The 26,249-nt window shown below is 52.0% G+C and overlaps 10 protein-coding genes across 10 annotated transcripts; 5 read left to right on the plus strand and 5 right to left on the minus strand.

Moving 5' to 3' along the window:
- Nucleotides 1-32: 32 nt before the first annotated feature.
- On the minus strand, nt 33-464 carry J4E85_008422 (uncharacterized protein; the record flags this gene model as incomplete). Its single annotated transcript, XM_051472647.1, has 4 exons — nt 33-176; nt 226-332; nt 385-402; nt 449-464. 4 exons carry the CDS (start codon nt 462-464, stop codon nt 33-35), a joined length of 285 nt encoding a protein of 94 aa, XP_051323468.1.
- Nucleotides 465-850: 386 nt separating this feature from the next.
- J4E85_008423 (uncharacterized protein) lies at nt 851-4,001 on the plus strand (the record flags this gene model as incomplete). The annotated part of the gene is made up of 5 exons (XM_051472648.1): nt 851-973; nt 1,025-1,117; nt 1,162-1,440; nt 1,542-1,632; nt 1,681-4,001. 5 exons carry the CDS (start codon nt 851-853, stop codon nt 3,999-4,001), a joined length of 2,907 nt encoding a protein of 968 aa, XP_051323469.1.
- A 1,535-nt stretch (nt 4,002-5,536) lies between these two features.
- Nucleotides 5,537-6,483, plus strand: J4E85_008424 (uncharacterized protein; the record flags this gene model as incomplete). The annotated part of the gene is made up of 3 exons (XM_051472649.1): nt 5,537-5,684; nt 5,740-6,103; nt 6,156-6,483. The coding sequence occupies 3 exons, from the start codon at nt 5,537-5,539 to the stop codon at nt 6,481-6,483; spliced, it is 840 nt and encodes a 279-aa protein (XP_051323470.1).
- Nucleotides 6,484-6,840: 357 nt separating this feature from the next.
- Nucleotides 6,841-7,896, minus strand: TIF35 (translation initiation factor eIF3 subunit g; the record flags this gene model as incomplete). Its single annotated transcript, XM_051472650.1, has 3 exons — nt 6,841-6,890; nt 6,947-7,731; nt 7,880-7,896. 3 exons carry the CDS (start codon nt 7,894-7,896, stop codon nt 6,841-6,843), a joined length of 852 nt encoding a protein of 283 aa, XP_051323471.1.
- A 796-nt stretch (nt 7,897-8,692) lies between these two features.
- Nucleotides 8,693-9,821, plus strand: J4E85_008426 (uncharacterized protein; the record flags this gene model as incomplete). Its single annotated transcript, XM_051472651.1, has 2 exons — nt 8,693-8,990; nt 9,109-9,821. The coding sequence occupies 2 exons, from the start codon at nt 8,693-8,695 to the stop codon at nt 9,819-9,821; spliced, it is 1,011 nt and encodes a 336-aa protein (XP_051323472.1).
- Nucleotides 9,822-10,287: 466 nt separating this feature from the next.
- Nucleotides 10,288-11,088, minus strand: TIM23 (Mitochondrial import inner membrane translocase subunit tim23; the record flags this gene model as incomplete). Its single annotated transcript, XM_051472652.1, has 3 exons — nt 10,288-10,335; nt 10,389-11,019; nt 11,081-11,088. The coding sequence occupies 3 exons, from the start codon at nt 11,086-11,088 to the stop codon at nt 10,288-10,290; spliced, it is 687 nt and encodes a 228-aa protein (XP_051323473.1).
- A 354-nt stretch (nt 11,089-11,442) lies between these two features.
- PYR1 (Orotidine 5'-phosphate decarboxylase) lies at nt 11,443-12,144 on the plus strand (the record flags this gene model as incomplete). Its single annotated transcript, XM_051472653.1, has 1 exon — nt 11,443-12,144. The coding sequence occupies one exon, from the start codon at nt 11,443-11,445 to the stop codon at nt 12,142-12,144; it is 702 nt and encodes a 233-aa protein (XP_051323474.1).
- Nucleotides 12,145-12,775: 631 nt separating this feature from the next.
- Nucleotides 12,776-14,152, minus strand: J4E85_008429 (uncharacterized protein; the record flags this gene model as incomplete). The annotated part of the gene is made up of 3 exons (XM_051472654.1): nt 12,776-12,955; nt 13,064-13,865; nt 14,040-14,152. The coding sequence occupies 3 exons, from the start codon at nt 14,150-14,152 to the stop codon at nt 12,776-12,778; spliced, it is 1,095 nt and encodes a 364-aa protein (XP_051323475.1).
- Nucleotides 14,153-19,209: 5,057 nt separating this feature from the next.
- On the plus strand, nt 19,210-20,231 carry J4E85_008430 (uncharacterized protein; the record flags this gene model as incomplete). The annotated part of the gene is made up of 2 exons (XM_051472655.1): nt 19,210-19,223; nt 19,262-20,231. The coding sequence occupies 2 exons, from the start codon at nt 19,210-19,212 to the stop codon at nt 20,229-20,231; spliced, it is 984 nt and encodes a 327-aa protein (XP_051323476.1).
- Nucleotides 20,232-23,094: 2,863 nt separating this feature from the next.
- J4E85_008431 (uncharacterized protein) lies at nt 23,095-24,291 on the minus strand (the record flags this gene model as incomplete). The annotated part of the gene is made up of 1 exon (XM_051472656.1): nt 23,095-24,291. One exon carries the CDS (start codon nt 24,289-24,291, stop codon nt 23,095-23,097), a length of 1,197 nt encoding a protein of 398 aa, XP_051323477.1.
- Nucleotides 24,292-26,249: the final 1,958 nt, after the last annotated feature.

A 26,249-nucleotide genomic window follows, 5' to 3' on the forward strand; every position in this document is an offset into this window, starting at 1 on the left:
GCGACTGTGCGGGGGTGAGTTGGCGTTCGCGCTTATTGGAGTTGCTGAATGAGAGAGATGTTGTCGCCCTTCAACAGGATCTGGCCGACATTGCGCCTCTCCTCTGGTGTGTCCTTCTTCGCGAGCGTGACCTCGATGGCGTCGTCGATAACGAGGTTCATGAATTCGTCGAAGCCCTACACAAGTATTAGCAGCAGTCATATTGAGGTAGTTAGGCAGTCGTACCCTCAGCTTTCCCTCAATGCGCATGCCCAGGTTCTCGTACAGCCATACCGAGATGGTCGCCCGTGATTGCAGGAGCTTGAAGATGAAGTTGATAGGAGGAAGGAGGACTGCAAAGGTATTAGTTGCTGTCGCGGCGCATGCATGTGGGAGCTGTCGTACCCTTTCCTCCACCGCGGCCTGCACAAGTTAGCTAGTCGTCGTCAAACAGCGCAGATATACTGACCACCACGTCCAGTCATTGTGAAGGTTTAAATGCGCGTCTCCGGTAGTTCTCGTAGTCGTAGGGGCGGAGTCGGGGCGCAATGTGGGGAGAGGCTCGGAGGAGAGCTGTGGTTGCAGGAACATTTCTGGCGCGACCTGAGCGGTCACAAACGCCTTGGCACCAACGTGGGGATCTTCGTGCTGCTTTGACTATGCGACCGAACGCAACTTCCCGTCTCCGAACAAACTCACCACCACCACCACAACAACTGCCGCCCTGCCTGCCTCCGCTCCGCTTGCACCTTCCTTCCGCTGCACCCTGGTAATAAGTCAGTTGATGCGCGCAATATAATCCACGCCCCGCCGCCTTGCTCCGAGCAGTATCCGCATCCGTCCCCCCACTACCACGCCCAATTCCCTCACCATGGCTGCCAACGGACAGCAGGTCTTCGACCCTGTGCTGGCGGCGCACAACACCATGTCGTCGCAGGCGGATCGCGCGCAGAAAGAGCAGGCACATCAGTTTCTGGAGCAGTTCCAGAAGTCGGTACGTAGCATGGGCACGCGTTCAGGAGCATGAGGGGCTGATATGTGACAGGAAGAGGCATGGACAACCACACTGGCTATGCTAGAGGCAAACTCAGCAGATGCCGCTGCCAAGCTTTTCGCTGCTACCACACTCAAGGGAAAGGTGAGTCGTCACTACGCCGTACTTGGGCTATTCTAACATGCCAGATCGTATACGACCTCCACCAAGTGCCTCGCGCACAGCTGCCAGAGCTCCGAGCATCCATCATGCGGAATCTGGCGACATTCCATGCCGGACCCAAGCCCATACGTCTGCAGCTATGCGTGTGCCTGGCGAATCTGGCCATACAGATGACCGAGTGGAAGGATGTCCTCAAAGACGTTGTCAACGCCCTCGGCTCAGATCCAGCAACGCTCCCTTGCGTCTTGGACTTCCTCCGCGTTCTCCCCGAAGAAGTCACGCATGGACGCAAGATCGCTCTCACAGTACGTCCGAACGAGCCGCGCCCCGTCATCAGCCCACGGCATATATCCCCCGCGGCGTCGACATATGATAGTAGAGTTGTAGTCTAATATGTGGTGGTCAGGAACACGAGTTGACTATGAGGACGGCCGAGTTGATCGACGACAACGCCCAACAAGCCCTGGAGCTTCTCATACGATATGGCACATCTTCCCGTACGTCTACTGCCTTTCTCTCAATCCACTTCCACTGACTTTGAATAGCCGCTGCCGCGCAAAACCCACAGTTACTAAACTGCATCACTTCCTGGATACGCGAGATACCACTGGATGCCATCATAAACTCTCCCCTTCTCAAGATCATCGTCGAGGATCTGTCCCTGGATGATCCATTTGAGGCCGCTGTTGAGTGTCTGAGCGCCCTGATCGCGGAGACCAGAGATGTCGACGAGACCCTCCAGTCGATAATGGTCCTCTACCCTCAGGTCATCAACCTCCAAACCAAGCTCGCCGAGGCAGCTCAAGAGGAGGATACAGAAAAGTTCAAGGGCATCGCCAGGATATTCGCCGAGGCTGGAGAATCGTGGGTCATTCTCATCGCTCGCCTGCCGACCGACTTCCGCGCCCTAGTACAAGCCATACTTGCGACAGCTGCATTGGACAAGGAGAGGGATGCCATATCTCACACGTTCAAGTTCTGGTATGATCTTAAGCAGTATCTCACCATCGACAAATATGCCGAAGCGCGCAACCAGTGCATGGATATCTACTCTAAGCTGGTAGACATCATGATTGGTCACCTGGAGTTCCCCAAGCCGGAGTCTGGCGACGAGAAGGATCTGTTCGAGGGCGATCGCGACCAGGAAGAAAAGTTCCGCGAGTTCCGTCATCAGATGGGCGATGTGCTGAAGGACTGCTGCGAGGTCATGGGCGTCGTCGAGTGTCTTCAAAAGCCCTACGACCTCATGCAACAATGGGTGCAAACATACGGCGCTCAGGCCAGTGCAAACAGCGTGCCCGAGTGGCAGAAGCTGGAAGCGCCTTTGTTCGCTGTTAGGGCTATGGGCCGCATGGTACCTCCGGACGAGAACATAATGCTACCTCGCCTGATCCCCCTCATCGCAGGCATACCCGACCACCACAAGCTACGCTTCCAGGCCGTCATGGCTCTGGGAAGATACACCGAGTGGACCGCACAGCACCCCGATACGCTTCAGTTACAACTGGATTACATCATGGCAGCCTTCGATCATTCTGCCAAGGACGTAATCCGAGCCGCTGCGCTATCATTCAAATTCTTCTGCAACGACTGCGCGAGCCTGCTGGTCAACTTTGTTGGCCCTCTTCAACAATTCTATGCGAAGAACCTCAACAAATTGCCGATCAGCAGTCAGGAAGAGATTACAGAAGGTGTCGCGTCAGTAGTCGCTAGGGTACCCAACGATCAGCTTCTAGCAACACTCAAGCTCTACCTCGACCCGGTCATGGCTCACCTCATCGAAGTTGCGCGTCAAGCAAAGGATGAGGCGGATCAAAAGCTCATCGCCGACAAGATCAATCTCTTGACCATCTTCTTCGAGATGGTCAGGCCAGAGATTCCAGCCGGTCAAGAACATCCCGCTGTCAAGTACTGCCAAGAGATATTCCCTACTCTCGCTAACATGATCACGCACTTCAACGCAAGCATACCCATCCTCGAACGTGTCTGTCGATGCTGGCGGTACATGGTGCTCTCCTACCGTACAGCCATGCGTCCACTCCTACCAGATCTCGCGACTAAGCTGATTGAGGGCTTCGACAAGTCAAGGCAGGGTTGCTTCCTATGGGCGACGGCGTCGATAGTACGAGAGTTTTCGCAGGGTGTAGACGATGTCGACCCAAGTCTAGCAAACGACGTCTACCAGTTCTACGAGCAGCAAGCGAAGACCTTCCTACGGATACTGAGCGACCTGCCCCCAGAGGAGCTTCCTGACCTCATCGAGGACTACTTCCGCCTTGCTGCCGACATGGCGCTCTACTTTCCCTCAGAATCGATCATGTCGCCACTCATGGACACTGTTCTCCTTGCAGCCTGCAGTAGCCTGACACTGCTCAAGGAGGATCCCATCATCGCAGTGCTGCACTTCCTACGCGACTTGCTTGGATACGGTCGCAACTCGTCGCCCTCATCTAGCTTCGACAACACGCGTCACGAAGTGCCCGAGCAACTGCGGAACCGCGTCAAGCAACTTGTCATGGGTGCTGGCGTTCAACTAGTCCAGCGCATCATGACTGGCATGATGTACAGCTTCCCTGAGGGCTGCTTCGCGGACTCTTCTGGCGTGCTCCTCGACCTGTTCGAGCTTATGCCTGAGCAGGTCGCTCAGTGGGTAGCTAGTACCGTTGGCATGTTACCTCAAGGCAGTATCACACCTCAAGAGAGCGAGCGATTCCTAAATAACATTCGACAACGTATCCAAACTGGCGACGTCAGGATGATAAGGACTATCCTACAAGACTTCACCACTAGTTACCGCCGCCGAAACGTTGCGCCCCGCGAAGGCCTCGGTAGACTGGAAGCTTCGCGGTTCAGGTTCTCCGGTTAGATGCTGGATGCCGAAGCACGAGTTCTGTTCCAGAACGTGGACGCGCAGAAGCCTACAGAGCCACTCACACGTTCTGCGCTTCTTCTCCACACGGTTCAGTCTAACGCCTCCCGGTTTCAGTAACATGGTGGTGGTGTGTTTGGGTGCGTGGTGTAGTGTGTATCGAATAGCATAATTGTACTTGAAGCGTTAGTGTGTGGGCATTTGCATGGAAGATCGGGACACGGAAGGACAGGATACCATCGGTGGAACAGAGTGGGGGTTATTGTTCAGATCTGCTTAGATACCGTTTACTTCTATACTTCACATCGTTTCGTCATCGCCGGTTGGCTACTCTTGGCCATATGACGTGATTGCAGTAGTTTGACGTTCGCTCCTGCGTTTCGAGTGACGTCGGGCAGCGCTCCTTCTTGGCTGACAAGGAGTGTGCAAGACGTCGATCGGATGGCAGTGACGACCTATCGTGGCCCCAACAAACAACAATTCCGTCATACCAGCTTCCCCGTCATTCACAATTTGGTCTATTGCTGAGCGCTTACCAATACCTAGGCACAGCCTTCCGGCTATCGAACAGCATCCTCTCTGAGCACCTATCACCTCAGTGTCCGTCTCATCCTTTGGCCCACCGCTAGCAACACTACCTTGAACACCTGTTACCACCCGGCACACGCTAGTTCGACCTTCTCCGCTTCTCCCATATACGGTTACAGATCTGCATCTCCATCTGAAGTTCGTCGGCACCGAAGGTGACCACTCCACGTTAGGTGCGCGATTAACGCCCAAGTTCCATAGTGAAGGTCGTGAGATCAAAGTTGACAGCAGACTTCAGCAGGGCCGATTCGCGAACGTAACAACGTTCCCATTTACCTGCGGTTCCTGCGCACCTCCAGCCTGGTATTGGCAAGAACAATATCGGCAGAGCCTAAAGCTCGCAACCATACAAGAAACGACCATCCTGGATCCCCCATACGGGCGACCCGGCCTAGCGAGAGCTAACTCCACAGGATCCGGCACTAGACCCATCTCGATCAGATCAAGCACGTCGAGCGCATCTCAAACTTCTACCCAAACTTCAAGCCGGTCAAGGAGACACTCGCAGCCAGCTCTTCCCCCAACCCTTGCGGAGAGAATTGCACTAGGACCTCAGCTTAACCCATATCATAGCAAGAACCCTCATCGTCTAGACCGATATACCAGCGTTCGAGACGTCTATCTTGCTAGACAGGAGCAGCGTACGAAAGAAGCCGCACATCAGGAAGAGCGACTCCATCAACTTCGGCTCGAAAAGCGCAAGGGTACCCGCCAATTTGACGGTTCAAGATCAGCTGGAACTTCACCAGCCCTGAGTCGTACAAACTCGAATTCAGATCTCACTCGAACATCTTCCCTCAAGAATCTCGCCAGAGAACTGACGACGTTCGACAAGTTCGGACCTATCAGGCGCGCAGACACGGGTGACTCTACCGCATCTTCATCGGGACAGTCGAACAAATCCAAGAAGTCGAACCTCTCTCGGGTATTGACGGCTGACCGCTATGATCGAGACGCTCAAAGAAATGAAGCACGGCAAGAGCGGCAGTTACGAGAGCCTGGCGCTGGAACGAACGGCGAGCCAGATTCTCCATCGCATGGAGGACAAAGACTCGGAGGACTCTCTGGAAAGCACGCGGACAAGAGTACTCGGTCTGTATCTGTCGCGGTTTCTTGCGCTTGAAACAGATTAACTGACCTGTCACAGCGAACGCGCGCGCGATATATGGACCGAATCGCTGTCTAGACGTGATAAGTTTCGCTCCGACTTCCTCAAGAAAAATTGGAGCTTGCATCGTCGAGCACAATCCTTCGAGTAGATCCTACGTACACTGCTGCTCTGCGAAAGAGGACTCACGTCTCGGTGCCATGGAACACCTGCTCGTCATCACCGAAGATCTGCTCCAGCGACTCATGGACGCCGAGGGCATCACGAGTAGTGGATGGTTGCCCGCCACGCCACAGTCACATCATGCAGCGATGTACGGGAGTGCGCCGGGAAGTGCAGCGGGTGGAGGTAGTGTGGCGAGCAGTGTACAGCCAAGTCGAAGGGGCAGTGCTCAACCACAGGAGTAAGATTACCCTTCCCACAATGACTGGCCTGGGTATACTCACAAAAAATAGCCTCCTCATCGACTACGCGCAAGGCTCACCACAACTAATGCAACAATCACCCCAATTCTCACCGCCTGCCCAGTCGATACCTGCTCAAACCCCCTTCGTCAACGACTTCAACACGCCCTGGTCGCCTCACCACATCCAAAAGCCCAAGCTCCCTAGAGGCAGCAGTGACACGGTCTTCCACACCACGGCCAACACTCCCAAGCCAGTCGTCCAAACGATCCCTAGGACTAACAGCGATATTATTCAGCAGCCTAAGCCGGTGCCAATCGGCCAGTTCCAGGGTCCTGGAAGAGGCAGGGTGCAATGGAATCTGGGCTCTGAAGGATAGAAGAGTCGGGTCTTGAGTCATCGGCTGGTCGGGGTCAGAGAGATGATGGATGCTGCGTTTCCTTGAAATCGGGGAGGATGGTTGGACTTATTGGTTAGAGTTATTCTTATTGTGTGAATGCTAGTGTCTTGAACTCCGCGTAATGGTGCACTGATGATGGGCGATGTGTGGATCCGAAGTCAAAGCGAGCACTCTATCATTGATATTCATGAGAAGTAGCTTCGTTCGCATTCACAAACGATAGCTATCGTCCAGCACGGAGAGACCCATATCTACAGATATCATAGCCCGTGAAACCACCCCCGAACGCCAAATTGCAATGATCATATCGCCATCACAAATGCCCTTCCCGTGCACTTAAGCCTTCTTAGCGAACTCCACGCGGAGAATAAGATGTCCGAAACCGACTGTTTCCAAAAGTTAGCAACAACACCCAAAACCACAGATTTTTTCCAAAACTTACATCCATCCATCTTCTCACACGCCTTCGCAGCATCCGACCGATCCGCATAACTAACAAACGCAAAGCCCTTGGCGCGACCCGTCTCCCTGTCCTTGGCCAGGAAGACACGAGTAACGTGTCCGTACTTGGAGAACATATCGCGCAGATCCTGTTCTTCGGCGAACTCAGACACGTTGGTAACACGCAGAGTAGCGCTATCGTCGCGGTCGAATTTGCCGCCCATCTTCTCGCCTGCGCCCGCACGGCCACGCAGATGAGGAGGAACGTAGCCGCCAGAGCCGGTACCCAGACTACCTCCTGCACCGCCGGGCGCATCGTCTGGCATTTCCGCGGGGGCGACATCGCCTTCGGGGGCCATGGTGTCCTTGAAGGGACATTTTGTGGTGAAATGGTCGCCCTGGCAAATACGGCACTTGATCTTTGCGTTCTTGAGCTCCGCCTTCTTCTTTGCCTCGTCGCCCTTATCTTCGTTGCTGGCTTTCCAGTTGGAGACGGGGCGGAAGGCGATGTTTTCGGCGACGGAGACGGTGTCTGTTTGGGGGCCGGCGGGCTTGCCCTTTTCTTGTCCGAATTTCGCCCATTGCTTTCGTTCGGCGACGCGTGGGTTTACGATTTGCTTTACGACTGTCTTCTTGATGCGCCGTGTTGTCTTGTGTTTCTTGCCGTCTTCGCCGATGTGGTAGGAGATTACGGTTTCGGTGCCGTCTTTGTTCTTGATGACTTGTGGGGGTGGGAGCGAGGTGAGGGAGGACTCCTCGTCTTCTTCTTCTGCCCAGTCGGTGCGGCTGTTGCATTACTGTCAGCCTGATGCTCTAGAACCCGGAGAGATGTATGCGGAAGCTCGTGGCTTGATGTGCGGCTTGGAGCGACGTAGGGGCGACATGGGAGGATGATAAGCGTGAAAAGGCCGAAAAAAGGTGCGCATAAACTCACCCTGCTGTTTTGGACATATTTGCGGTTGTGGTTGTGTTGTTGGGGGTGTCGGGTTGGCAGGTAGTCGGGGTCCCTTATGATACAGAAAGTGAGAAGTGGCGGCGGCCGGTGGGGCAATTCAATGTGTGCGGTGCGCCGCCAAGATTTCGCGCTAATAGGTGCTGCGACTCATTACTCCCTTTCACCAGCTTCGTCCAACCATGGTACGCTCAAAAAGCTTCATTGCATCCTCGAGCAGATAGTCACCTTCTTTTCGATGAGATGGATGGCTCTTGTAGGTTGGTGAGTCATCGTCAAGTTATTTGCGCAGCTTCATGTATTGCGCCATCAGGAGTCAGTCATGAACTGAGACACTGTTCATACTTAGGTAGAGTATACTAGCAACAGTCACGGTCATCTATCTTATTTCGGTAGCTCTGGAGTCCAATTTCTGGCACGCTCATGAGTCACAGCAATAGCTTGGGCAAGTCGCATTAGTAGAACTATAATCAAGCAAAGAGCTTGTGAATTCGATGTCTTTGCGGCTTTCACTGCATCGCAAACAGCTTTCTGCTCAAGTAGCTATAGATTTGGTCTATTTGGCTAGAGGCAATGGTAGGATATCTCTACTAACTATTGTAAGCCTGCGTAGCTTTGCATTCATACTATTAAGCGATAGCAATACTAGGGCGAGATGACTGGGGATTTGTGTGCGAATGAGAGTAAGCTGGGCGCTTGCTAATCCATCTTGCTTGCTGTCCAACGTCTAGCAAGCCGCGGCAGCCCAGTGCTATGTCTATAGAAGTCTACAACTTGTCCACTAAGCACACCATCATGAACGAAGCTAAACATGCCGAAACCTTTCCTTTTGAGCGTCTACCCCTGGAGCTACAGAGACACGTCCTCACCTACGTACTTCCTCAATCCCAGAGCATAAAGTTCAGATGGGGCCCATATCCCGAAGAACCCAACTACAAACCGAAATGGATCATCGAGACGCGGCCAATAGGCGCCGTGCATCCTTGGGAGAACCATCATGAGAGGGAAAGGGACGGTAACCAGCACATCAGCAACAGGCTATCCGACTATGCCGCTTTGATACGCGTGAAGACCCTGGCACAAGAAGCGAAAGGTAAGCTACGAATCCCTGGATTGAGGCCCCAGAGTCAGAATATGAACTCTCCCCCTCCCTCTCTCCAACCCGTTCCCCACAGCCTAGTCCTTCACCCTCTAACAATATCCCTCACAAGCCCTCTTCCTCCACACCAACGAAATCACCCTCGTCATCGACTCTAGACAATACACCTCCGAACTGCACTTCGGTCCTTTCAGACTGCATCCACGCCGCCTCAACGTACACACACTGCGTGATATAGAAAACCTCCGCATCATCTTGAACATCAAATCTGGGGATAGCACGGCCGCACCGTGTAATCGGCTCCGGGCGCGCTTACAGCAGATCGTTACACAACTTACTCTTTACGCCGAGGACAAGGATCAAAAGTCTCTGTTGAAGAAACTTGAAATCAGTGTGGCGGTTGATGGTCTTGATCTTGTGGACGTCAAGGAAGTTGGGATGGAAGATGTGGATGATGGACCTCTTGGGTATCTGGGTGCGATGGACATGGCTGGGTTCATGGAGCGAGCTCCTGAAACGAATCCTTATGTGCCGCATTTTATGTTCGCGCTTGAACCGCTCGTGGGCCTTTTTCCCAGTGTGGTTGTTGAGAGTGTGAGGGTGAGGGGAGTGCCGAGCTGGTTTGCTAGGTGTCTTGAACTCTGTGTAAGGGGGCAGGGCGGTGAGCTGGTGGAGTTGGACTGGGGATATGATGTTGTGATGAGGCAGGTTGGTGTGGGTGTTGCGAGGAAGCGCCGGGTTAGTGTTACGAGGAAGATGTGGATGCAGCCGGTTTATGACTGGAGGCGGTATGCTGAGGAGAATGGGATCGAGGTTGATGATTGAGATAGGTAGACTTTGGAATGTAGGAGAGTTGCACCTATTCATGCTTGATCCATCATATCATTAACTTGATTCTCCATTCCATCACTTTCATCTCTACATACACATATACACGTACACAGCACAAACAGCCCAGATCGTCCGACAAGAGGGTCGTCGGGCCGCTGTTCCAAATCCAACCCAGAGCCAACACCTAGACCTTTTTCTAAGAGACCCTACGTAAAAAGGATCTTATATCCTCCCGTATCATGAACGCCAGCTGTTATTGTACAAGGTGGGCAGGGCCCGCAGAGTGGTGAGGAGGAGGAGGGTCATGCGCTAAGATCGACTTCGTGTAAATGCGGGACAAACGTCGAACTGGAGTGGAAAATGTGAAAAAGATTGCTGCGCCTGGTTTCGCGGTTGGGGCTCGTCAGGGTAGCGGTAGAATGGTATGTATTTGCTGTGCGCAATTTCTTGTATCTTTGCTTTAGTCGACTTGTTTTAGGTCGGGCTCGAAGAAGACTTTTCGTGTTATCTGGTGGGCTGTTAGCTTTCGTTATAGCAGAACCAAAAACTGGTTGAACATACCGCCCATCCTCCCGCTACAGTCGCGCAGATACCCGAGCTAATAGCCATCTGCCTCGTCCCTCTTGTGCTCTTGAACAGCGCGCCGCTCAATGCGCCCGCCACGACGCTGTTGCTCATATCGTGCTTGCCGCGGTAGTACCCAATGGTGCTGTTCATACCATTATACACCATAGCAATCACGCCCGCGCTGTTCCCCAGAAAAGGACCTCGCCGTGTTATCGCATTGAGCACGCCGTTGATGCGCAACCGCGGGGGCATGCTGGGTGGGTTCTTTTGCAGGCCCTCGGCTAGTCCCCACGCTCCTCCTATCGTCAGCGCCGTCAGATACGACACGCCCGTGCCGTAACATAAGTCGTCGGACCAGCCGCGTGAGGGCAGAGCGGATTGTGCGCCGGGCAGGTCCGAGAGGACGCTGTCTTCGAGGTTTAGGTAGTCGAGTGTGTCTTGGTTGAGGCCGGCGAGGGGATGCAGTTGTGAGGGGTCGAGCAGGAATTCTGAGGGGTTTTGGATGGCTGTGTTGGGGTCGAAGGGTGTGGGTTGGAAGCTGTCTTCTTTTACGAAGTCGCCATTTTGGGGCGAGGCGGGCGCGGGTGCCGTGTCCTTGGACTTGCGTCCGGTTATTGAGTCCCAGCTAGCATTGAATTAGCATTGATGTGACTGAGAATACACAGGATATTAGAGTTTATACATACATGGTCATGTCGAAGATGTCAGGTTGTGATGGCGGCGTAAAGAAATGTTGCGCCTGATTGTCAACAGCCGCACGAACAAAATCCCCCAGACGCCCGAAAAACCTCTATCAGACCGACGCAGCTAAGAGAAACAGCAGAAAGAGGCAGGTGGCAGATGCGCGGGTATGGGATAGCGTGGGGCGGGCGTTCGTGATGCTCACGAAAAGTTCTGGCGAAGCAACTTGGGCAATGACGGTCTCAGTGCACGGCCCACCTTCTCGAAGCCTCCCTGCTTCCGAGCTCGGAAAGGAACGAGATCGGAAAGAAAAGTTCAGACAGCCTCACCCACTTCGGGATAACGACAAACAACAACAGATCCAACCATGGCGCTCCCCGAGTACAAGCAAAACTTCCTCAAAGACTGTGTCTCAGCCGGCGCATTGAAATTCGGCACCTTCACCCTCAAGTCCAAGCGCATATCACCCTACTTCTTCAATGCCGGCCTCTTCCACCGCGCCGACCTGCTCCGCTCCATCTCCTCAGCCTACGCACACACACTGAAGAGCCACGGAGACTCCGACCCTTCGTTCCAATGGGACATCCTCTTCGGTCCAGCCTACAAGGGCATTCCCCTCGCAGCAGCCTCAGTCGACAAGCTCGCAGATCTGGACATGGCCAAGTACGGACAGAAGAGCTACAGTTTCAACCGCAAGGAAGCGAAAGATCATGGTGAGGGCGGCAACATCGTGGGCGCCAGTCTGAAGGGGAAGAAGATTGTTATTGTGGATGATGTCATTACGGCTGGTACGGCGATTAGAGAGGCTATTGATATCATTAAGAGGGAGGGGGGTGAGCTTGTGGGCATCATCGTTGCTTTCGATAGGCGGGAGAAGATGCCTACGGCGACTGATGACGATGGAAAGCCGGGTCCCAGTGCGATTGGAGAGGTTAGGAAACAGTATGGGATTCCTGTGCTCGCTATCTTGACGCTGGATGATGTTGTGGAGTATTTGAGGAGTTTGGGTGGAGAGGAGGATCTCAAGAGGTTGGATGAGTATCGGGAGAAGTACAAGGCGAGTGATTAGGCGTATCTGGTGGGGCGTTTACGAAGTTATGATTATGAGAATATGGGTGATGGGTGATGGGCGGTTGCTAGAATACCCCGCATGCGTTGCGGACAATGCTGCAAGCATTTCAAGCCCACATGTTCTTCTTGACTCCGTGAGACTGTAAGGCGATCCTCATGACAATAAACGGCTGTGTCATCGGGGTGAGATGTTACATCAAAGAAGACACACTGATTATTGTTATACTTCTATGGTACATTTACAGAATTATACACGCGTTCAACAAAGAGTGGGTATCTTATGTCATTGCTCCTGGCCAAACGAACAAGATGCATAGTCACCTCGATGCATATCTGGAACCAATTCGAGAGATCTGACGGGCAAGAATCGTCTGAATCCGAACCGTCTGAATCAGAAGAGCACTCCATAACAAGATCAAGCTGGACAGCTGGCCTGAACTTGACGCGCCTGCTTCGCGTAATTCATCTCTTTGATGGTTGGTCATCGTTCTTACGTTTTCCTTCCCGAGAACTGCGTCCACCAGCTTCCTCGTCCTGGATTCATCGTCGCTGGGATCGTCTTCGCTAGGGTCGTCTGCGCTTGAGTCGTCTTCGCTGGGGTCGTCTTCGCCAGCATCGTCTTCACTAGCTTAGTCTTGACTAGCATCATCTTCGCTATCATCTTCGCTACCATCTTCGCTATCGCCATAATCTGATTCAGGATAGAAGCCGGGCGGAGTGTTGAGCGCAGGATGATCATAATCCTCGGGGTCATAATCTGGCTCATTCTCGCAAAGGTAATGGCGTTCCGAAAATGCGATCAACGGACTCTAAACACCGGGTAAAGCATTAGCTACCGACTTGCGTTTTCAAGGGTTGGTCGCATGGTTCGAGGACTCATGGATAGGTCAGCATCTGGAGGTCAAAAAAGCACTTACCTCGCGACCCTCTTTGTAAATCAAGTCATCCAGACTGTCCAGATACTCTCTCGCTTCTTGCCTCCACTTATCACTTCCACTCGTATCTCTGAGCACGTCGGCGAGCTTAAACTCTATCTCGCAGTATTCCAGATTCGGATGCATCCATTGGAAATGCAAAAACCCTCCTTCGCGGTCATATGCTTGGACAACAGGTCTCAGGAGTTCGATCCACGGGACCCACAAGTTTAATTTGACCTCCTCTTGAACAAATTCGATCTCGAGAGAGAAATCTTTCTTCTTCTTGATGCTCATCAGGACCTTGACAAGCGTCTCGGCCTGTGCAGGGTCGTCTATTGCATTGTCTGGTAGACGAACATACAGTGACCGCAACACATCTGCGGGGATAAGTCCAACGTCCCAAATATCGTGACAAACGAGTCGTTCCAATAGGGGTATGGTGATCCAATCAACTAGGCCATTGCCATCGACGTCAGGATAGCTGGTAAAATGTTCTAGTCGCTGATACCACTTCGCCATGACTTCGTGAGCTATTTCCAAACCCATGAAGCGGCTCTGAATGAAGTGCGGCAACTCTGGTACTTTGTCTGGTACTCTGGTAATGAAGGGCAAATATGGGTCTATGGTGTTCCGAGGGCGGAGACGGTCTTGCATGGAATCTATATGAGCATCCAATGTTTTCCTGTCCCACATATAGTCGTATATCATCTCTCTCAGTTCGGTCGGTAGACGGGTCTCTATCTCACGGGCGAATTGGAGATTCCATAATTCGCTGTATTTCGTGACAGCAGCCGGCCATTCTCTAAAGCGAACTCGGTGATTAGTCTACGCCGTTTTATTTCGTACATCGAGAGAAACTCACTCTCTGAGGATTTTCGTTTGCTGTTTCGCGGTACGCTTCCTTGGGGCCTGAAGTTTGCTGCGAATGCTGTACGTATGTCAGTCTCCGCGGTTTCCTTTACGTAGGTGGTCTTACTCCACGAGGCTCTGATACGCGGCCTGGACATCGTCCTGCTGCACCGGCGTGGAATTGGCAGAATGAATAGGGGGCGCCTTTGGCTTAGACTTCGGTTTGGTCTTTCGGGCCATAGCTGGCAACCAAAGAGATGGAAATCGAAAAGTTGACGTCTCTATGCGTACTGCGCGAATCCGCGGGAGTGTTTGGGTGTAGAGGTGTGAGCGTCACAAAGTTGGCGAGGGGATGCACGACGCGTCTCTAGCGCGTCTCAAAACGATTAAACACGCGTGTCCCTTGCTTCCCCATGCCAAGCAGCCCACTTGTGGCGAGCGGAGCGCAGCCGGCAGCAACGTGCAGACATTCTTTGCGCACACACCGACACTACTTCGTGCTCTATACAGAGGTCAGCCTAGCAAAGGTGGTAGAATAACGGCACTCGCGGGCTACAGACCATTTCCAGTCGGCGGCACAGTGCAGATGTAGGGCCGCATGTGCTGGAAACCCCGAGGCAAGGCAGAGAGCTGCCACAGAGATAAGTATAGCGAAGGTGGTACGCAGTGGAGCAATCAAAATGTGCCTGACTGCGGCACAGAAACGCTGTGCTAGGTGTGTATGTCGAACCAATGAGTGTCGGTTCCCACCGTAGCGCGCACCCCAGGGGGGTTAAAAGGGCTAAGATAGCAATATTAATTAACAAGAGGCTGTTAGGGGCCTATTATCTAAAGTTTAGCTAACAAAGGTCTATTATTACTAACATTAAAACATAAGATAATAATAATAAATAACATTAAATATTAAAGAAGACACTTATATAGTAGCTATTGCAGAGAATAAAGGTTACTTCTAACTACCTTTTCTCTTCTTCTAATAATACTTACTAAAGTTATCTATGTAGGCTACTATAGATAGGTAAATATTTTGCGTCTAGCACTATAAGTACACTTAGAAGGTGCAGCGCGCTAATATATATATAGAGGTCTATTTGCAGCTACTTCTAACTACTCTACCTATTATTACTAATAGTAGTAGTAGTAGTACTGTTACTGCCTTCCTGTGTTAAGATAGAAGAAACTACCTCTTTTAATAGGCTTAAAATTTAATATTAATTACTTCTAACAGCACTTACCTATAATACAACATTAGAGAGCTATTAGAGGTTAAGTGCTATCTTAGAAATATCGCATTTTATTACCCTATTGTAGCCCTATTAACCCCCCTACAGTGCGCGTGACGGCATGCTTACGAGTACTATTGACTGCCACCGAGAAGCACCAACCTTCGCCATTCGCTCATCACACGTAGAGGCACGGGAGCAGAGTCTGGTTTCGTTCAGTGGAGTAGTTTTGGTAGTCGCGATGCAGTCGAAGCTTGTTTGACTCCCATGCGCACACGAACGCTATCAGAACGCTCATTCAGGACGCCTAATTGATAATGTTCATCTCGCTATACATCTTTCAATGCAATTTGCATTCGGGTGAGAATCTATAAAATTCAGAGGAGTTTTTTAGGCCGCCAAATCGTAACAAGAAAGCGAGATTCAACGGCATGCCCGGGGGTGCTCTCCTTTCTCCCTTGTTCTCTTTCCTGCATTCTACTCATTAATTGAACAACACATATACCACCGCAAATTCGACGTGCATCACCTCCGGGATACACTACTGTGCCCCTCAGCAGAGGCCATCCTAAACTCAATCACTCAGACTATATAGCTCACCGTGTTCTAATAGTCCGCGAAGATAGGGCACGTGGGCAAGTAGCAGGTTGCTGTCGATCCCGGTTGGATGTTTCTATACCTCGGCGATCGATGAGCAGATATGATGAATGAGTTCTAAGCGACCTGCCGTAATTAGTCACTGTCGACATGGTTTGCCCTTCCTCAATAATTTCGATTACGGGGGAGATTATGGGAGTACTTTGGCGATCGCAGCCGATCTGACATTGTAACTTCGGGATACAGTGGCTCGGAGATGCTTACTTGATTCGTCCCGGCTCAGACGGTCGGGAAAACCGACTGCTGATGATTACGCCCTGTGGACCATTTCGGTATCGATTGCATAAACCCTCAAAGGTAGTAAGCCGTCCGTCCCCTCCGCATCAACTCCTCATGCATACCTTCCAAGGTTCCCTTGTAGATCTTATGCGTGCCACTCTATTTTCGATGTAACGGACCTACATACCTACAAGGATATTGCCTAATTACAGAGCTAGAAACAAGGTCAGAAGGACTCTTATTGCGGGAGCAATAAGCGTTCTGCAACATGGAGTACATTGCCTGACTATGGTACGTCCCGTTCCGCCCCGTTACGCCCAGTGACATCCCGCCTGCGCATGTTCGTAAAGCGGCGCAGAGCCCTGGAGGTAGCATCGAGTAGAACAGCGTCGCAATAGACTTCTAAGGTTGTCAGAGCGCTTGTGATGGGCAGGCCATCGCCGGATATAATTCAGGTACGTGGAAAGCTAGCCGACATACCGTGGCAAACAAGGCTGTACTGTGCAGATGGTAGTTGCACCAAACGAGGCTGCATATGCTTATGACGTCCTGAGGGCAGTACACGTGCGCTTGGGGTACTGGATAAATGGAGGTGCTTCACGGACCCACAGCGGGGGCGGGAATACTAGGAACATGCGGCGCAGCGACAAGCACTGTGACACTGCGTCAAGCTTTCCCAGGTTGGTTGTTGGCACTGTACGCGAGCAAGTATTGGGCTGGCATTAAGCGACTCACGACTTAGGTACCGCGCTCCGGTACGATAAAGGCTAAAAAAAAAAGACGGAAATCGAGAATCAGTTCCCCGTCAGGGTCGCAGCTACAGCTTCCCGCTTCTTGTCGTCTACCTCCAGATCCCAGAGCCTTTCGACAGTGAGTTTTGGCATCCACGATCTCGGAATGTCTGATTCGTGGTCGCCCGGCAGAAGTGATTACCCACGGGGATGGATCCCGCATCACCCGGCCGGCATCCTCGTTTGTACGTATGATCAGCACTAGTGGCGTGATCACAATCCGTCACTCAAAATGGAACGAATAATTGTGGAGATACTATCAAGGTACTGCATCCTTCCATTGTATACGGGCTGCAAGCCTTTCACTATCCGACTAATGAAAGCTTGCCGCCAAACAGCCCCCAAAAAGGTGTTAGCGAGTAAAAGCGTAAATGCCAACGTTGAACTGGGTCTTACCAGGCACTGGTAACAGTATATTGGGAGGTAATGGGGCCGGCGATTGCAATCTTGATCACTCTGGGAATTCTTATGGACAACGAACGATCTTTTCCTTTTAATTGAACGTTACACATGGTCTTTTACTCAGTGTTTGGAGTTTCCAGTGATGTATCACATCAGGTGTGTTTAAACCCCCTCTTTGTCCTCCGCTCAGAGAATACAAAGACAGCGTTACCTGCCAGAACATCAAGAAGAAACTGCAATTCGTGGCGGCGAATAAGATTGGAAAACGAGTGTGGTATTATAGTAGATTATGAGCATAGAAGGGATGCTGCCTTCAAAATGAGCGTCACTGATAACGAGTCGACTTCGCTACCGTCTTGGTCATAGGTTTCACATCGCACACTGGCGACCGCCACTCCTTATCCACCTTCTATTTGCATTCCAAAGTGCTGCTATCGCCGTTCTTCTTGCAGGCTGCAAATTTCGGTCAACAATCTAGATAACATGTTGTACGCGTTTCGGAAGCATCACTTACTGGCAGTCACAACATAACCCTCCTTGTAGAACTTGCAAGAATCACCGACCCGGTGTCGGCAATTGTTGGGGCAGTTGCATGCGCTGATAGCGTTTGGGGCGATCTGGACGGCCCTGGCTGTGTTATCGGTAGCCACTTCATTGCTGGTCATGACTGAAGGGGCAGCGACGGCCTGTGCGGCAAAGAGTGCCACGGTGGTGGTAGCAAGAAGGGTCTTGAAGAACATGTTGAATTGACTGATGATGGCACTGAGAAGTTTGGGTCCTGCTGTTGATGGTGGGATAGATGGTTAGAGTAGTGATGTTTGCGATATGAAATTCTGAGAGAGACGTACGCCTTTTATGTCCTTTCCATGTCCAACTACCACATGCTTTCCCAAATCCTGAGATGCAGTCGGCTGCACGTTCTCACATCAGAAGCTGTGTATTTATGGTTCGTCTGTTGGCGGAAGGACTGGTAAAAATACAATTACGCCCGGCTCGTCTGCACTCGCATGTCGATTCTTCGTGTTGATCGTGATCGCGAGGTCGTCTTGATCCTTCGATGTGATCCTTTGAGCATCATACATTGCTCTGGGCGCGGAGGTACGTGTTCCACACTTACCTAGGAAACAGCACCGCCTGTGATGACCGAGATCCCTACTTGGCGACAGCATCGTCTTCGTAACCATCTCATTTCTTGTGGGGGCTCAAGCTTCACAACAATCCTGGTGTTAGGTACTGTACCACATCTTATAGCCGCCGGAACGAATCGTGATAAGCAAAGATCTTCGGTACCCATGTACAACCCAATGATGCGAAGTCCGCATGTTCCAATAGATACCGGGATCTCTTGACTTACAAACGTCGATCCGTTCCCGGATACATGCATACCGCAGCCCGAGTTGTCTTACATGCACTGGACTTGCAGGGAGGTATTTGTTCGCTGATCCTCTTCATACTTGAACGGATTACGCTCCGCAGGTTATGTGTTCTGTAGCTCCGCACAACAGCAAAGACAAATTCTACATCAGCCTAAGCGATACATAGAGCAATATCAACTCGCTTACTGGAATAACTCAGGTGACCAATAGTCGGCCTCAAGGTCTAAGGACCCTAGTCCGACGTCGAATATCCAACGGCTCAACACTCTGATCCTTTGGACTTGCTACACGTCCATTCTGGATAGAATTGTCCTTCCTACTATACCTGTCTTGGCATAATGAGCTCGCTCAGCACAGCAAACACGCCAGTAACAGCGAGCTTCGGTAATGAGGCAAATGGGGAAATGAGATGGCACTCTTCGAGTACATCTAGCGAAGAGAGCCTAATTCCAGTTACGCCATCTCTCTATGAACGATGGAGGACCTGGGGCGTTCGGGTGCCCTGGCGCATACTACCACTATCAAGGCTGAAGACTTCCAAGGATCCACAAAGAACGAAGAGATGGCAACCATCTAAATATGTCCTGATTGTCGTTGGCGTGTTAGTGATATTTGGTATTATCGCGGGAATGTGGGTTGTCTTGTGCTCGTCTTGTGTATACTGTGGCTGACTTCAATCAGGGTGTACATATACCTCATCACCGCCCTCATCCATAAGTTTACTCCTCCACCAAACTACAGCGGTCTTCAACACATCGTCGAGAACTGGAAGGCACCGGATACCTACGGTGCACATGATCTGGCCTGGCGAGACGACTTCAGCCGCGACATCGTGCCCAAGAAGTGCCATTCACACAATGACTACTGGCGATCTGTACCGCTCTTTAGCGCACTTGCAGCCGGTTGTACAAGCGTGGAAGCAGACGTGTGGTTGGCGGACGACGGAGCGCTTCTTGTGAGCCACTCATGGGAATCGACTACGCCACCCCGGACATTGAAAAGTCTTTATCTGGACCCGTTAACGTGGATCTTGACTAAGCGTAATGTCTCCCAGGCATCTGTATACCACAGAGAAATTGGAGTTTTCGACGGAGACTCGAGCGCCTCTGTTGTTCTTCTAGTTGACTTCAAGAACGACGCGTATGCAATCTGGAACGCGCTCCTGGTACAGCTACAGCCTCTTCGGGATAGAAATTGGCTCACGTACTACGACGGCGAGAAGATGCATCGTGGACCGCTCACTATCGTCGGCACAGGCAATGTCGCCCTGGAGTCTGTTCTATCGAAACACACCAATCGCTTCGTCTTCTTCGATGCGCCGCTTCTGTCTATTGCCACCGGCAACACTACTTTCAACAAAACAAACTCGTACTACGCCAGTGTCAGTCTCAAAGATGCAATTGGTAAAATTTGGTTCAACCGACTGAGCGCAAAGCAAGAAGAGATCTTGAAGACCCAGATTGAGATGGTACAGGAGACGGGGTTGCAGAGTCGATACTGGGACACTCCTGGCTGGCCGATCAGCTTGAGAGATATGTTGTGGTTTAAGCTCACAGAGTTCAACGTCGGAGTGCTCAATGTAGATGACTTGGTGTCGGCAACGAAGTGGAATTGGCATCAGTGCGTCGTCGCTGGCCTGACCCTCTGCTGACGTCACGTGCCAAAGAGCCGTTTCGGGACGAGCTCATGACGCACAGAGCCCAAGCAGAGAGACCGCCTCCGTGTCACCACACCGGCATCAGCAGCCAGCTCTTTCGCCCTTATTAGCATGCAGAAGAATGAACTTACTTGAAAATCTACACTCTTGGTCGATTGAACGCAATGGTGACAGCTCTGCAAGCAGAGCAAGGAGATGCACGGACACGTGTGCACCAACGCGTCTCTAGCGTGCCGGCACAACTGAACACATGCGCTTCACGGCGAAGAGTACACCGTCGCTTGTACGCACCTTCATATATTTCGCCGACACGTGCTATAGTCGCTCCTGGCGCTACGGTTACCGGAAGTGCTTCGACCTGTACTTTCTGTTTGATCGGCAATGGGTCTTGCCTTGGCAGATGGGTCACTTCCGTTACATCCCTCCACACTGGAGAGGTGTCCTTGCGCCGGCTTCACCATGGCGGTTTCATGAACAACACACTTTTTGGTGGCATCACCACACCCGGCATCATTTCCCTCATCATTGCATGATACCTTAATCCGACTACATCGCATAACCTCCCATTCAGGCCACCCACTTGGTGTTGGCTGCTTACTTCTCACGACATCATTTCTCCCATTGTACATTCGATGAGAGACTACAGGTCTACGCGTTTATCTCACAATGCGTAGGATCAAAGTGCCCCGCGGGGTGCCATACCAGCGGCCAATGTCGAGACAACATAAGCGAACCCTCATATATGCGCTTCTTTCGGCCGTCGCGTTCGGCGGGTATTACTGGCTCTACGCGCAGCCCACCGATGCGCTCGCTGTCGCATTCGAAGAGCACGAAGCGTATATGCACGATGGATCGAGTCTCGCGCGCATCAAATCCGAGCAGTCATATGATTGGCGAGAAGCGCCTTTTGTGAACACGATCACGTCCTACATACCGCTGCCGACTACCGCTCCTCGTAAACTCCCGCGCGTCCAGTCCGAAGACTTCCCCGAAACAAGCGCGCAAAGAAAACAGAGGGAACAACGTAGAGTCGCCGTGCGAGACGAATTCAGGCATAGCTGGAATAATTACAAGAAGTTTGCGTGGGCACAGGATGAGCTTAAGCCAATTACTGGTGAGGGCGAGGAGTCGTTTGGCGGCTGGGGTGCCACACTCGTCGATTCATTAGACACGCTGTGGATCATGGGACTCAAAGAAGAATTCGAAGAGGCCGTGGAGGCCGTCGCGGCCATAGATTTCGGCAAGACCAATCTGACCACCGTAAGCGTCTTCGAAACGACTATCAGATACCTCGGCGGGCTGCTGAGCGCATACGACATGAGCGGGAAGCCTATCTTGCTTAAGAAGGCGATACAACTTGGCGAGATGCTGTATCGAGCGTTCGACACAACGAATAATACACCACTGGGCTGGCTGAATGTGGAGGGCGTCAAGAAGGTACCCAGGCTGGCCTTCTCCGCCGAGAGCAACATTTGCTTTGCCTGTCTCGGCAGCTTAACCATGGAGTTCACGCGGCTGGCGCAGGTTACGTCAGAGCCAAAGTACTACGACGCTGTTGCGAGAATCACCATAATGATGGATCGTGCGCAGGATAGCACAAGGCTTCCTGGCCTATGGCCAACTATGGTGAATGCCGCGAAAGAAGAATTCAATCAATCTCGCTTCTTCTCCATCGGCGCGCTTGCTGACAGCACGTATGAATACTTCCCCAAGATGCATGCGTTGTTGGGCGGGGTGGAGCCTGCGTACGAGAAATTGTACCGCGACTCTGCGGAGATGATTGACGCATATATGCTGTTCCGCCCCATGGTGCCTGACAAGTTCCACGGAGAAGACCTACTCCTGTGCGGCGATGTCTTCACACACGGCGAAGAAGCCAAACTCGACCCAACCATGCAACATCTTACGTGCTTCATTGGCGGCATGTTCGGTCTGGCGGGTCGCCTGTTCTCTGATCCAGACCACGTGGATCTCGGCGCGAAGCTTACCAAGGGATGCATATTCGCCTACGCCGCCACACAAACTGGTATCATGCCCGAGACATTTGATATGGTCGCCTGCGACTCCCGGAAAACTTGTCCCTGGAATCAAACGGCTTGGGAAGAGGGTGCGCTGTATCATTACAGCAGCAAATATGTCGAAACATTCAACGATGCAGTGGAAAAGTACAAGATCCCACCTGGCTTCACCAATATCCGCGACAAGCGGTACCTGCTCAGACCCGAAGCCATCGAGTCCGTCTTCATCATGTACCGCATCACTGGTGACCGGCAGTATTCCGATGACGCGTGGGACATGTTCACCAGTATCGTCGCCGCAACTCGAACGCCGTATGCCAACGGACAAGTCCGAGACGTCACTTTCGTAGCGCCGAAAGCTCCAGGCCGGGCCTACAAATCCGTTCCTGGTGTCGGCGATGTACCTTACACACGCGACGACAACATTGAGAACAAGATGGAGAGTTTCTGGACAGCGGAGACATTGAAGTATTTCTACCTCATCTTCAGCACGCCTGACATGATTAGCTTGGATGATTGGGTGTTCAATACTGAGGCTCATCCGTTCCGGCGGCCGAAGCCGAGATAGAAGAAGGTTGAGGATGATGCTGGGGCTAGGGCTAGGGCTAGGGCTAGGATTGATGAACAGCGTAAATGGGATCGCTGGTATCATCTGACATGAGTGAGGAAACACCTCATCATCGCTATCGCATTTTGGTAGTGCGTAGCTGGAGTATTGCATTGGTTGGCGTTGTATGGTAAGCTTGGATAGCTTTGATGAACTCTTTACACTATATCTTACGTTGCCATTCTTCGCTTCTTTTCTCACCGCGATCCTTTGATCAGGAGGCACCACCAAGCTATCCCGTCCTCCTCCGCTTATTGCGATACTCGTCCTCACTCGTAGGTATTCTGAAGTCTTCCTTCCTCTTGATACCTTCGCTGTTTCCTTCCACGGCCAAAGTCGTCTCCACCGGCCCAACTGTCACGACTGGCTCATCCGCCTCCATCTTCTTGATCGCTAGGATCTCCTCTTTCTTCAACATCTCCTCCTTCTCCCTAATCTTCTTGATTTCCCCCTCATCCAATAGGTCCTCATCCCTCAACATCTCCTCGTCCTCAAGATAGTCGTCCGGCTCCGGCGTATTACCCACCACCGTCTCGAAAACCACCTGAAAACTCCCTTGTTTCACGAACCGCGAATCAACAAGCCGATCCCACTCCTGCGCCACATACCTGTACTTGTCTTTCGTACTCAACCTCGGGTTCACATGCACCACTCCCCTCGACACCGCCAGTAAGATGGGATCCTGGTACATAGGGTGCCGGTACGAAGATAACTGCGGATGGTCCTTCAACATGCCCTTTATAGCATCCCAAGCAGCATCGTAAATTGTAGTCCGTGTACCAGTGTGTTTGCCTTCGAGACCAAGATACCACGAATCGTCTTTCCAGCTAGGCCAGTAGTCTCGCACAGCGCCGCTCTTCGCGTGACGTAGGCGCTCAAGGAATCCGGAAGCGGGAAAGGCGTCGCGTGACGTGCGGACGCCTGTTGGAGGTAAGACGCGGGTTGGTGTGTCGAGCGACGCCCCGGACACGAGTGCGAGACCGGAGTCTCTCCACGCGCTGTCGAACGCCGGTTTCACTATGTCGTCGTGCCAGATTTTGAGGAAGTCGGGGTCGATACACGGGACCATAGTCGCATGAGGGAAGATAACGAAGAGATGCGGACACGATCCCATTCCCTCTGTCATTTTGTCTTGATCGGGGGTTGTGCTTCCGAACAGCAACGCGCATTGTACATCTCGAGCCGTGACGGAATGGCCGTGGAGGGAGAGGTAGGTGGCGATGCGAAGGGCGTCGGCTTCGTCGATTGGGTTCACGGATTTGAGGTTGAATGTGTGGGGGATCCATGGGGTTTGCTCCCAGGTTAGGCGTTTGGCGAAGGCGAGGGAGGTGGGGAGGCAGAAGGACAGGGCGCTGGAGCATTGTTCGGGGTTTACGGTGGGGGAGAGGGCGGAGAGGCCGGGGATGGAACGCTCGTGCGTGGAGGACATGGTGGTGTTGGAGTTGATTAGGTCCGGATGGACGAACGGCTACGCAGGAGGGGTTTTGTTAAAAACGTTTTGATGGAAAGTTTCGAACTTTGGGGTAGGTGTGAGAAGTGACTAGAGCATTGTGGGTATGTATGTTTTGCCTGGAGACGTAGTGAATGGTGTAGAGGTTACTAGACGATGACGCACATGTTCTTTCAAGATTTGAGACAGCTGAGTGAAATAGTTTTGTGCTTGTATATCCTATCAGCATCGCCATCCGCCAGAATCGCGCTGGAAAGCAGCAGCAGAGAATCCTACACGACAAGTAGCCTCACGAATAACTCGCTATATAATTTTTGAAGTGATAAGAATGATAGAGCGTTAAATCAACAACCGGGCTGCGTGCAATTGATGGAGACTAGTGTACTTAACATCTCAACGGAGATGTTTCTCCACTCCCATATACTTAGTAAGAATGATCAAAGGTCGTGGCAGTGGAGAGAAGCGACTCTTAAAAACATTTTCCTGGTGTACATGGTGCGACGCAAGAAGCTCGATCATTCCTCGAAAGGTACTGGGAACGTGTTTGAGATTGATCTAGGCTGTGAGACTTGCTGTAGAAGCTGATACATTTCGACTTGAAGACATTGTGAATGAAGGATACAGCGCTTTGATTCTGGTGAGACTTCGAGACGTAATGGATGTTTCGTAGATGAAAGACCTCAGCGTTTAAGAGTGGACTGATGAGCTAGACGAGCTTGAGGTTAATTGACAATCACGACCTTGCTGCACACGTTCCGAGGAATGGGTTCCTGGATACATGCGCCATTTGGCAACTGGACTATACTGGCTATGTTGATGGCTCGTTGCTATATTGCATGACTTGTATGCAGAGCGCTTGCCTGCAGATCTGAGTCAGCGTGGAAGAATGCCAAGATGGCTGCCTGGATGTCAGCACTAAAGATTATCCTAGTACTACATCTTAAGTACACTGCTGGGCGCTCTTCTTTGTGACAAACCTCATTTTTCTTACACTTTATTGGAATGTCTCATTGTTCGTGGAAGAATCATGGAGGTGGGTGTTGCATCGACCGGAAACCAGCCTAACGTAACCCCGGGACTCGGCAGCTTATCTTCGCGCACCACGGCGACACTGCGGGCCTGACTGCCGCATTCTGGTCCACGACTCCGCTGCTCGCGGGAACGCCGTCCACATCTGCGTGCTTCAATCCTCCAAGGCTTCATCTTGTGATGGACAAGCACGACCTAGCGGGCGCCACCCCCACTTGGCAACGCTTATCGTCGCATTCTCGAGGACAACGCCAAACGACGAGCGCCCCAATCGCACGAGACAGGATCGTCTGTCGCACGAACGCCGAGGAAACTTCCCTGAATTGCGAGGCAATTGTTCGGCGACACCAGGTCTGCCCGCGATTGGCTTGTCGCGCGGTCATAAGCACGGCGAATGCTCTTCCGGGTGCATTCGATATCGTGTCTGCGGATGATGCCATTCAACCTGGTGGCGACACCATTCCGTTGTTTACCTAGGTATCGATCGCTATCAGCCTACCGTTGCAACAGGGTGCCAGGCCATCCCCTTTGGAACGGCATCTCCGACACGGGATGGCACGACCTCGTTATCCCCGCAGTTTCCTGCCCAATATACGGTTGCAGGCTTCGTTTCTGATATGCCGGGTGTTCTAGAATACGAAGGGAAGAAGTGATAGGACCCACGGGTTGCACAGTTAGGTTACCTGCCGTGCCACCAACATCGCCTTGCATGATCTTTAGATACCCTTCTGTATTCGGCCGCTTCCTGACATGGGACACCTGCCCTTTCAAACCTAGGAGTGGCAGTCCTATCGCTCCTGCAACAGGGGCCTTATCTGACGTGCTATTGCGCGCAACCTCGCCGCAATCACACAGGTGAAGGCCACGATAACGCGTTTGCACTAGAACACGTGAGCAGTTGTATATTT

The sequence above is a fragment of the Alternaria conjuncta genome (assembly GCF_024043145.1).
Source record: "Alternaria conjuncta strain BMP 0040 chromosome Unknown scaffold_13, whole genome shotgun sequence".
In the NCBI taxonomy this organism is placed as follows: Eukaryota; Fungi; Ascomycota; class Dothideomycetes; order Pleosporales; family Pleosporaceae; genus Alternaria; species Alternaria conjuncta.